A 10807-nucleotide genomic window follows, 5' to 3' on the forward strand; every position below is an offset into this window, starting at 1 on the left:
GATCATCTCCGGGTGCAAACTGTAGACCTCACCAGTGATGATAGGACGCTGGAGGATTCGCGTGCGGGCGTCTCCATTTCTGCCACGTTTCCCACATGGAATGGTCCCGCTGAGGGTCGGGGGGGTGGGTGGGTGGGTAGGGGCTGACTTGACATCTCCTCGGCCATTTTGAATTTGTCCACGAGCCGTTGGCCATTTTGAATTTGTCCACGAGCCGTCGGCCATTTTGAATTTGTCCACGAGCCGTCGGCCATTTTGAATGTGTCCACGAGCTGTTGGCCGTTTTGAACTTGTCCACGAGCTGTTGGTCATTTTGAATTTGTCCCCGAGCCGTCGGCCATTTTGAATGTCAGATGTTACTGATCCCTCCCCCACATCATCCGCCCCGACCCCCACCCCCACTACACCTCTCTGCCACCCCGGCTTCACATCCTCACCGAATGTTCCCCTGCTCCCACCACTCACCCAAAAGCCCACACACCCTAAATTGGCAGGGAGTCCCCTTGGGGTAAGGTGGCTGACAGGGCGCGTGGGTGTCACATGTTGCCTGGGAGACATTTCCTGAGGGATTTGCCGATGTCCGGATTGGCGACAGGGGAAGGGGGACGGCTAGAGGGATGCGAAGGGAAGAAAAACAGATCTCCCTTTTCTTTTGGGGTTCCGTGCACCGTCCGCGGAATGGGGAGGACGGGGGGGGGTGGGGGGGGGGGGGGTGGAGGGGAAGGGCTAGAAGGGGCTGCCGCAGGTCATCTCGTCACAAAGCTCCTCTTCGGCAGGGCCGCGCGTGGGCTCCTCATCGCTGTAGGCCGGAGCGTAGTCGCGGCGACCGGGCCCACGCGGCCGCCGCCCCAGCAGGTCGCTCGCTGCGCTCTCCATCTCATCCACGGTCATGTGGCAGGCGTCGGCGATCTCTCGCTTGGCAAACGCCACAAACTTGGGATCCCGAGCGTAGAGTTCCAAGCCCTCGGAGATCAGTACCTGAGAGAGAGAGAGAAAGTGTGAGAGACAGAGAGACAGAGAGAGAGAGAGACTGAGACAGAGGTAAAGAGAGAGACAGCGAGAGAGAGAGAGAGAGACAGAGACTGAGACAGAGGGAGAGAGAGAGAGACAGCGAGAGAGAGAGAGTGAGAGACAGAGAGAGAGAGAGAGACACAGAGAGAGAGAGACAGAGGCAGAGGGAGAGAGAGACACAGAGAGAGAGACAGCGAGAGAGAGAGAGTGAGAGAGACAGAAAGAGAGAGAGAGAGACAGCGAGAGAGAGAGAGAGAGAGACAGAGACAGAAAGTGAGAGACAAAGAGAGAGAGAAACAGAGAGAAAGATGAGACAGTGGGAGAGTGAGGGAGAGAGAGACAGAAAGAGAGACAGAGAGAGAGACAGAAAAAGAGACAGCGAGACAGAGAAACAGAAAGAGAGAGACAGAGAAACAGCGAGAGAGAGACAGAAAGAGAGAGACAGACAGAAAGAGAGAGATAGAAAAAGAGACAGAGCAAGACAGAAAGAGAGAGAGAGAGAGAGACAGGGAGAGAGAGAGACAGAGAGAGACGGAGAAACAGAGAGAGACAGAAAAAGAGACAGAGCGAGACAGAGACAGAGAAACAGAGAGAGAGAGAGTTAGAACGAAAGAGAGAGGCAGAAAGAGAGAGGGAGATGGAGTGAGACAGGGAGAGAGAAAGAGACAGAAAGAGAGGCAGAGAAACAGAGAGAGATGGAGTGAGGCAGAGAGAGAGTGGGGAGTGGGGTTAGACTGGCTGGGATATTAAATGGTGTGGGGAGTGATGAGGTTAGCCGGGAATCGAACTCACTGCTTCCACCAGGCTGTCGGCGCTGCCCTGCTTGTCGTTGTAACAATGGTCAAGCTGCCCGGGGACTCTGAGCGTCGCTGTGGTGTAGGTTCGGTACGGCGAATCCTGCTGTTCTGAGTACCAGCGGCTCTGCGGGAGGGAGGTCAGGCTCCGGTTGGTCTTGTCCCAGGCCTCCTCGGGCTCCACCAGGATCAGAGGGGCGTAGAAGAGGCGGCTGCGTCTGGCTTGCGATGGCGGTGGGGTGGCCCAGGACTGGGTCGAGCCGGCGGACGAGGGACTGCTGCTCCGTCGGGAATCGTAGCTCGCTGTCTCGTAGGCCTGCGGCATGAAAGACGGAGAGTTCACGTCCCGTCACGTCAGCTGGGCGGCGGGGAGGGCCCTGGCAATTCGACTAAGGGGGCGTCACGGTTCACCGCACACCCGTCGCTCCTGGGGCCGCGCCCCCCCCTCCCCTCCCTCCACCCTCCTGTCCCAACAACAACATTCCCACCCAGGAGCAGACCCCCCCCCCCCCCCCCCCCCCCCAGATCGCGGGTGTCGCCTGGGCTACTCAACTCGGCGGGGCATCGCAATCTCGGGACTCACTGGCCGCTTTGGAATTTTTCAGCAGTCGGGAGGTGGGGGGAGTGGTGGAGAGATTCCCCCCCCCTCCCCTCCCCCTCCCCTCCCCTCCACTCCCCCTAGCCCTCCCCCCATTTTCCCAGATCACAGGGCTTCAAATTCCTGGTCAGATTTTAACAAGTTCTAACCCCACCCCCAGAAAAGATTTTGACGCTGCAGGGGAAGCAATTGGAAATTTCACCCTGAGATAGATACATTTTTGTTAGGTGGTGGGGGGGGGGGGGGGGGGGGAGGTTTACGGATCCGAGTTGGATAGAGGGTGTAATCTGACGGACTGGTGGGACAGGCTGGAGAGGGGCTGAATGGCCTAGTCCTGTTCCTGTGTGACAGGCTGGAGAGGGGCTGAATGGGCCTCCTCCTGTTCCTGTGTAACAGGCTGGAGAGGGGCTGAATGGGCCTCCTCCTGTTCCTGTGTAACAGGCTGGAGAGGGGCTGAATGGGCCTCCTCCTGTTCCTGTGTAACAGGCTCGAGAGGGGCTGAATGGGCCTCCTCCTGTTCCTGTGTAACAGGCTCGAGAGGGGCTGAATGGGCCTCCTCCTGTTCCTGTGTAACAGGCTCGAGAGGGGCTGAATGGGCCTCCTCCTGTTGCTGTGTAACAGGCATGTGCTGTCGAGAGTTCGCTGCGGCCCTGTGAATGGAGTTGCCTGTGTACCTGATGCTGCAGGGTTCGGCGAGGCTGCTTGCGCTGCTGGTAGGTGCCGGGAATGGGCGTGTCATCGCCGCTATCCTGCCGGCTCAGACACTGGATCCTGAAGTTAGTCGTGCGCCCTGGAAGTGAAAAACGGAGGCAGTTATATTCGAACGCACCACGGACGTCATGAACATAATCAGCACACAACGCAGAGAACACAGCTTCCAATTCTATATCAATTGTGGGATTAGTTTGGGGGTTGATACGGGGCTATGGGGAGAGAGCGGGGCAGTGGGATTAGTTTGGGGATTGATACAGGGATATGGGGAGAGAAGGGGCAGTGGGATTAGTTTGGGGATTGATACAGGGCTATGGGGAGAGAGCGGGGCAGTGGGAATAGTTTGGGGATTGACACAGGGCTATGGGGAGAGAGTGGGGCAGTGGGATTAGTTTGGGGATTGATACAGGGCTATGGGGAGAGAGTGGCAGAGGGATTAGTTTGGGGATTGATACAGGGCTATGGGGAGAGAGTGGGGCAGTGGGATTAGTTTGGGATTGATACAGGGCTATGGGGAGAGAGCGGAGCTGTGATTAGTTTGTGATTGATACAGGGGATTGATTTGGGGAGAGAGCGGGGCAGTGGGATTAGTTTGGGGATTGATACAGGGCTATGGGGAGAGAGCGGGGCAGTGTGATTAGTTTGGGGATTGATACAGGGCTGTGGGGAGAGAGCGGGGCAGTGTGATTAGTTTGGGGATTGATACAGGGCTGTGGGGAGAGAGCAGGGCAGTGGGATTAGTTTGGGATTGATACAGGGCAATGGGGAGAGTAGGGCAGTGGGATTAGTTTGGGGATTGATACAGGGCTATGGGGAGAGGGTGGTGTAGTCTCCGTGTCTGATCTACCTGCTGGCGTGGGAGGTAGCAGGCGTCTCCGCGGTGACCGTCTGGCCTCGGAATGTGCAGGTACCTCGCTGTCAGGCTGGCCGTAGTGTTTCGGAGTCAGTGTGTTGTTGTAAACACCACGGTACCCATCCGGCTCCCTCAATTCGGGTGGCCTGTCGTGAGAGTAGATCAGATTCGTAGATAATCCCGACAGGGAGGCAGAAATGGAAGAAATCAGGATTCAGAACCCCCCCCCCCCCCCCCACGCCTCCCCCACCCCACCGATTGCAGTGACCCACGCATTCCCGCCAAACATCCCACCACCATTAACCTCCACACATTCCAAACGACACTGTCCCAATGTCCCAACAGAGACGCCGTCTGAACCTGTGGTGATCGTAGATCTGACTAGATACAATACAACTGAGCAAACACTAGAGGGAGCATGGGAGAGCTATAAATACACCGGGACAGGAAGTGAGGACACACTTCACGGAAGGCAGAACTTATAGCAGGACACAGACACACAAGCACGTAGCATTTGAGGTAGCCGTATGTTAAGCTCTGAAGAGAGAACGAATACACAATATAGCATCTTCTCCACATTTGAGACTACGAGTTTTATTAAGACACGAGGAACAACACAGAACCCTCTGTCCTGAAGCTCGCTGATCAACCCTCGCTCCCGGCCTGGCAACACCTCCATCCTTAAATTCATAGCCCTGTTTCAAACCTGCTGCCAACCCTCCCTATCTCTGTAACCTCCTCCAGTCCCTACAACCCTCCCTATCTCTGTAACCTCCTCCAGTCCCTACAACCCTCCCTATCTCTGTATCCTCCTCCAGTCCCTACACCCTCCCTATCTCTGTAACCTCCTCCAGTCCCGACAACCCTCCCTATCTCTGTAACCTCCTCCAGCCCCTACAACCCTCCCTATCTCTGTATCCTCCTCCAGTCCCTACAACCCTCCCTATCTCTGTATCCTCCTCCAGTCCCTACAACCCTCCCTATCTCTGTAACCTCCTCCAGTCCCTACAACCCTCCCTATCTCTGTAACCTCTTCCAGTCCCTACAACCCTCCCTATCTCTGTAACTGCCTCCAGCCCCTACAACCCTCCCTATCTCTGTAACCTCCTCCAGCCTCTACAACCCTCCCTATCTCTGTAACCTCCTCCAGCCCCGACAACCCTCCCTGTCTCTGTAACCTCCTCCAGCCCCTACAGCCCTCCCTATCTCTGTAACCTCCTCCAGCCCCTACACCCTCCCTATCTCTGTAACCTCCTCCAGTCCCTACAACCCTCCCTATCTCTGTAACCTCCTCCAGTCCCTACAACCCTCCCTATCTCTGTAACCTCTTCCAGTCCCTACAACCCTCCCTATCTCTGTAACCTCTTCCAGTCCCTACAACCCTCCCTATCTCTGTAACCTCCTCCAGCCTCTACAACCCTCCCTATCTCTGTAACCTCCTCCAGCCCCTACAACCCTCCCTGTCTCTGGAACCTCCTCCAGCTCCTACAGCCCTCCCTATCTCTGTAACCTCCTCCAGCCCCTACACCCTCCCTATCTCTGTAACCTCCTCCCTCCCTACAACCCTCCCTATCTCTGTAACCTCCTCCAGCCCCTACACCCTCCCTATCTCTGTAACCTCCTCCAGCCCCTACAACCCTCCCTATCTCTGTAACCTCCTCCAGCCCCTACAGCCCTCCCTATCTCTGTAACCTCCTCCAGTCCCTACAACCCTCCCTATCTCTGTAACCTCCTCCAGTCCCTACAACCCTCCCTATCTCTGTAACCTCCTCCAGCCCCTACAACCCTCCCTATCTCTGTAACCTCCTCCAGCCCCTACAACCCTCCCTATCTCTGTAACCTCCAGCCCCTACAACCCTCCCTATCTCTGTAACCTCCTCCAACCCCTACAACCCTCCCTATCTCTGTAACCTCCAGCCCCGACAACCCTCCCTATCTCTGTAACCTCCTCCAGCCCCTACAACCCTCCCTATCTCTGTAACCTCCTCCAGTCACCACCACTTCCCCTGTCTGAATAATGGAGAGTCGCACTGTCAAAGGTTCAGTACTGAGGGAGCCCCGCACTGTCGGAGGGTCAGTGCTGAGGGAGTACCGCACTGTCGGAGGGTCAGTGCTGAGGGAGCGCCGCACTGTCGGAGGGTCAGTGCTGAGGGAGTACCGCACTGTTGGAGGGTCAGTGCTGAGGGAGCGCCGCACTGTCAGAGGGTCAGTGCTGAAGGAGCGCTGCACTGTTGGAGGGTTAGTGCTGAGGGAGCGCCGCACTGTCGTAGGGTCAGTGCTGAGGGAGCGCCGCACTGTGGCAGGGTCAGTACTGAGGGAGTGCCGCACTGTCGGAGGGTCAGTGCTGAGGGAGCACCGCACTGTCGGAGGGTCAGTGCTGAGGGAGCACCGCACTGTCGGAGGGTCAGTGCTGAGGGAGCGCCGCACTGTCGTAGGGTCAGTGCTGAGGGAGCGCCGCACTGTGGCAGGGTCAGTACTGAGGGAGTGCCGCACTGTCGGAGGGTCAGTGCTGAGGGAGCGCCGTACTGTGGGAGGGTCAGTGCTGAGGGAGCACCGCACTGTCGGAGGGTCAGTGCTGAGGGAGCGCCGTACTGTGGGAGGGTCAGTGCTGAGGGAGCGCCGCACTGTGGGAGGGTCAGTGCTGAGGGGGCGCCGAACTGTGGGAGGGTCAGTGCTGAGGGAGCGCCGCACTGTGGGAGGGTCAGTGCTGAGGGAGCGCAGCTCTGTCGGAGGGTCAGTGCTGAGGGAGCGCCGCACTGTCGGAGGGTCAGTGCTGAGGGAGCGCCGCACTGTGGGAGGGTCAGTGCTGAGGGAGCGCCGCACTGTCGGAGGGTCAGTGCTGAGGGAGCGCCGCACTGTGGGAGGGTCAGTGCTGAGGGAGCGCCGCACTGTGGGAGGGTCAGTGCTGAGGGAGCGCCGCACTGTCGGAGGGTCAGTGCTGAGGGAGCGCCGCACTGTGGGAGGGTCAGTGCTGAGGGAGCGCCGCACTGTCGGAGGGTCAGTGCTGAGGCAGTGCCGCACTGTCGGAGGGTCAGTGCTGAGGCAGTGCCGTACTGTCGGAGGGTCAGTGCTGAGGGAGCGCCGCACTGTGGGAGGGTCAGTGCTGAGGGAGCGCCGCACTGTGGGAGGGTCAGTGCTGAGGGAGCGCCGCACTGTCAGGGTCAGTGCTGAGGGAGCGCCGCACTGTCAGAGGGTCAGTGCTGAGGGAGCGTCGCACTGTCGGACGGTCAGTGCTGAGGGAGCGCCGCACTGTCGGAGGGTCAGTGCTGAGGGAGTGCCACACTGTGGGAGGGTGAGTGCTGAGGGAGCGCCGCACTGTCAGAGGGTCAGTGCTGAGGGAGCGTCGCACTGTCGGACGGTCAGTGCTGAGGGAGCGTCGCACTGTCGGAGGGTCAGTACTGAGGGAGCTCCGCACTGTCGGAGGGTCAGTGCTGAGGGAGCCGCACTGTCGGGGGGTCAGTGCTGAGGGAGCGCCGCACTGTCGGAGGGTCAGTGCTGAGGGAGCGCCGCACTGTCGGAGGGTCAGTGCTGAGGGAGCGCCGCACTGTCGGAGGGTCAGTACTGAGGGAGCGCCGCACTGTCAGAGGCTCCTCTCATGTCAAATGTTCAGGTAAGCTTTGCTCTATTTCAGAACAATATCTGTCCGTACCTGTCTCTGGAGGGGACGCTCTCATTGTCCTCATCCCTACTGTAGTATTCTGGCTCCCCGGAGGGGCTGTCGTCAACGTAATCCCCTCCGGAAACCGAATCCTCTTTCCGAATGGTCAGGGAGCGGACTTCATTCTGAGAATCTCTCCTATCACATCGGAATACAAACATTATTAGGGATAGAATCCATAACACACCCTCTCCCCATATCCCTCAATCCCACCCTCTCCCTGTATCCCTCAATCCCACCCTCTCCCCGTATCCCTCAATCCCACCCTCTCCCCGTATCCCTCAATCCCACCCTCTCCCTGTATCCCTCAATCCCACCCTCTCCCCGTATCCCTCAATCCCACCCTCTCCCCGTATCCCTCAATCCCACCCTCTCCCCGTATCCCTCAATCCCACCCTCTCCCCGTATCCCTCAATCCCACCCTCTCCCTGTATCCCTCAATCCCACCCTCTTCCCGTATCCCTCAATCCCTCCCTCTCCCCGTATCCCTCAATCCCACCCTCTCCCCGTATCCCTCAATCCCCTCTCTCCGTATCCCTCAATCCCCACCCTCCCCTGTCTCCCTCAATCCCACAGTGTGGGGAGTGCGGTGTGGGGGTGCGGTGTGGGGGTGCAGTGTGGGGGTGCTGTGTGGGGGTGCGGTGTGGTGGTGCGGTGTGGGGGTGCGGTGTGGGGGTGCTGTGTGGGGAGTGCAGTGTGGGGAGTGCGGTGTGGGGAGTGCGGTGTGGGGGTGCGGTGTGGGGGTGCGGTGTGGGGGTGCTGTGTGGGGGTGCGGTGTGGGGGTGCGGTGTGGGGGTGCTGTGTGGGGAGTGCAGTGTGGGGAGTGCGGTGTGGGGAGTGCGGTGTGGGGGTGCGGTGTGGGGGCGGGTTTGGCGGGGAGGGGGGGGGTGCTGGATGGAAGGACCGTTACCTGGCGTTGGAAGGCACCCTCTCCGGACTAGGGGGACGGGTCCCACCGGTGTCTTCCTGGCTGCCGTCCTGGACAGGCATCGCTGACCCATTCCCCACCCTCTTCCCGCTGTCATCCTGGGATGTCTCATTGCTGATCAGGATGGTAACGGAATGCAAGGAAGTGTCCGAGAGTTTCGAACCACGTCGCTCCATATTCTGCACAGGAGGAGTCAAACATTCAACAAACACTCCCAGGACAGGTACAGAACGGGGTTAGATACAGAGTAAAGCTCCCTCTACACTGTCCCCATCAAACACTCCCAGGACAGGTACAGCACGGGGTTAGATACAGAGTAAAGCTCCCTCTACACTGTCCCCATCAAACACTCCCAGGACAGGTACAGCACGGGGTTAGATACAGAGTAAAGCTCCCTCTACACTGTCCCCATCAAACACTCCCAGGACAGGTACAGCACGGGGTTAGATACAGAGTAAAGCTTCCCTCTACACTAGTCCCCATCAAACACTCCCAGGACAGGTACAGCACGGGGTGAGATACAGAGTAAAGCTCCCTCTACACTGTCCCCATCAAACACTCCCAGGACAGGTACAGCACGGGGTTAGATACAGAGTAAAGCTCCCTCTACACTGTCCCCATCAAACACTCCCAGGACAGGTACAGCACGGGGTTAGATACAGAGTAAAGCTCCCTCTACACTGTCCCCATCAAACACTCCCAGGACAGGTACAGCACGGGGTTAGATACAGAGTAAAGCTCCCTCTACACTGTCCCCATCAAAGCACTCCCAGGACAGGTACAGCACAGGGGTTAGATACAGAGTAAAGCTCCCTCTACACTGTCCCCATCAAACACTCCCAGGACAGGTACAGCACGGGGTTAGATACAGAGTAAAGCTCCCTCTACACTGTCCCCATCAAACACTCCCAGGACAAAGACAGCACGGAGTTAGATATGGGAACGTCCCACATTCTCCCCACTCCCCGTGGGAGCGAGTCCCACATTCTCCCCACTCCCCGTGGGAGCGAGTCCCACATTCCCCACTCCCCGTGGGAGCCAGTCCCACATTCTCCCCACTCCCCGTGGGAGCGAGTCCCACATTCTCCCCACTCCCCGTGGGAGCGAGTCCCACATTCTCCCCACTCCCCGTGGGAGCGAGACCCACATTCCCCACTCCCCGTGGGAGCGAGTCCCACATTCTCCCCACTCCCCGTGGGAGCGAGTCCCACATTCTCCCCACTCCCCGTGGGAGCGAGTCCCACATTCTCCCCACTCCCCGTGGTAGCCAGTCCCACATTCTCCCCACTCCCCGTGGTAGCGAGTCCCACATTCTCCCCACTCCCCGTGGGAGCGAGTCCCACATTCTCCCCACTCCCCGTGGTAGCGAGTCCCACATTCTCCCCACTCCCCGTGGTAGTGAGTCCCACATTCTCCCCACTCCCCGTGGTAGCCAGTCCCACATTCTCCCCACTCTCTGGGTGATGATGTTATTGGTGTGATTTGGAATAATTGAAATGAAAGCACTGACTGGGAAAGTCTCTGCCGCTCCCCTTGCTCGCTCCTCTTCGGGGTCCTCCAGAAGGTCACACGAGATTGCCCGCCTTATTTCTGGCCCAATGTCCTGTAGGGTCCGTAATCCAGCCTGACATGCAGGGGGAAAAAATATCAAATGGTGACCAGAAAAATAAATGATCAACCATTAAAATCACGGCAGCATAGTGGTTAGCACTGTTGCTTCACAGCTCCAGGGTCCCGGGTTCGATTCCCGGTCTGGGTCACTGTCTGTGCGGAGTCTGCACGTTCTCCCTGTGTGTGCGTGGGTTTCCTCCGGGTGCTCCGGTTTCCTCTCTCAAGCCCCGAAAGACGTGCTGTCAGGGTGAATCGGACATTCTGAATTCTCCCTCTGTGTACCCGAACAGGCGCCGGAATGTGGCGACTAGGGGCTTTTCACAGTAACCTCACTGCAGTGTTAATGTAAGCCTACTTGTGACAATAAAGATTATTGTGAAAATCCATCGCACCCGGACTTTCCAGCGAGGGCCAGGGAGTGAGTTGCTGCACATTTGCTCCCGCGCCAGTTGGATTTCTTTTGCTCCTTCCCCACCCAAAGTTATTGGGCGGGATTCTGCAATAATGGGGCTATGTCCATGCGCCGGCGTGAAAACTGGGGCCAACCACTCCGGCGTTAACGGCCCCCAAAAGTCAGGAGGTCTCCACTTTCTCGGGGGCTAGGTTGATGCCCGTGTGGTTCCCGCAGCTTCAGCCAGCTCCG

At 58.3% G+C, this 10807-nt stretch overlaps 1 protein-coding gene across 1 annotated transcript; it reads right to left on the reverse strand.

The window, feature by feature from the left end:
* Positions 1-384: 384 nt before the first annotated feature.
* LOC119955667 (voltage-dependent L-type calcium channel subunit alpha-1D-like) lies at positions 385-10207 on the reverse strand. The gene is made up of 7 exons (XM_038782101.1): positions 10064-10207; positions 8536-8732; positions 7617-7763; positions 3962-4113; positions 3078-3193; positions 1804-2121; positions 385-978 (listed from the first exon to the last, which is right to left on the reverse strand). The coding sequence occupies exons 2-7, from the start codon at positions 8727-8729 to the stop codon at positions 727-729; spliced, it is 1179 nt and encodes a 392-aa protein (XP_038638029.1). The 5' UTR covers positions 8730-8732; positions 10064-10207; the 3' UTR covers positions 385-726.
* Between the last annotated feature and the right edge of the window lie 600 nt (positions 10208-10807).

Source organism: Scyliorhinus canicula, chromosome 21 (assembly GCF_902713615.1).
Source record: "Scyliorhinus canicula chromosome 21, sScyCan1.1, whole genome shotgun sequence".
NCBI lineage: Eukaryota > Metazoa > Chordata > Chondrichthyes > Carcharhiniformes > Scyliorhinidae > Scyliorhinus > Scyliorhinus canicula.

Bases quoted from the DNA above. Each gene is read 5' to 3' on its own strand.
- LOC119955667 (XM_038782101.1), bottom strand. From the start codon at position 8,729: ATGGAGCGACGTGGTTCGAAACTCTCGGACACTTCCTTGCATTCCGTT. The intron at 7,764-8,535 runs GTAACGGTCCTT...CCGATGTGATAG, and splicing joins AGGGTGCCTTCCAACGCCAG to GAGAGATTCTCAGAATGAAG. The intron at 979-1,803 runs GTGAGTTCGATT...TCTCTCTCTCAG, and splicing joins CCGACAGCCTGGTGGAAGCA to GTACTGATCTCCGAGGGCTT.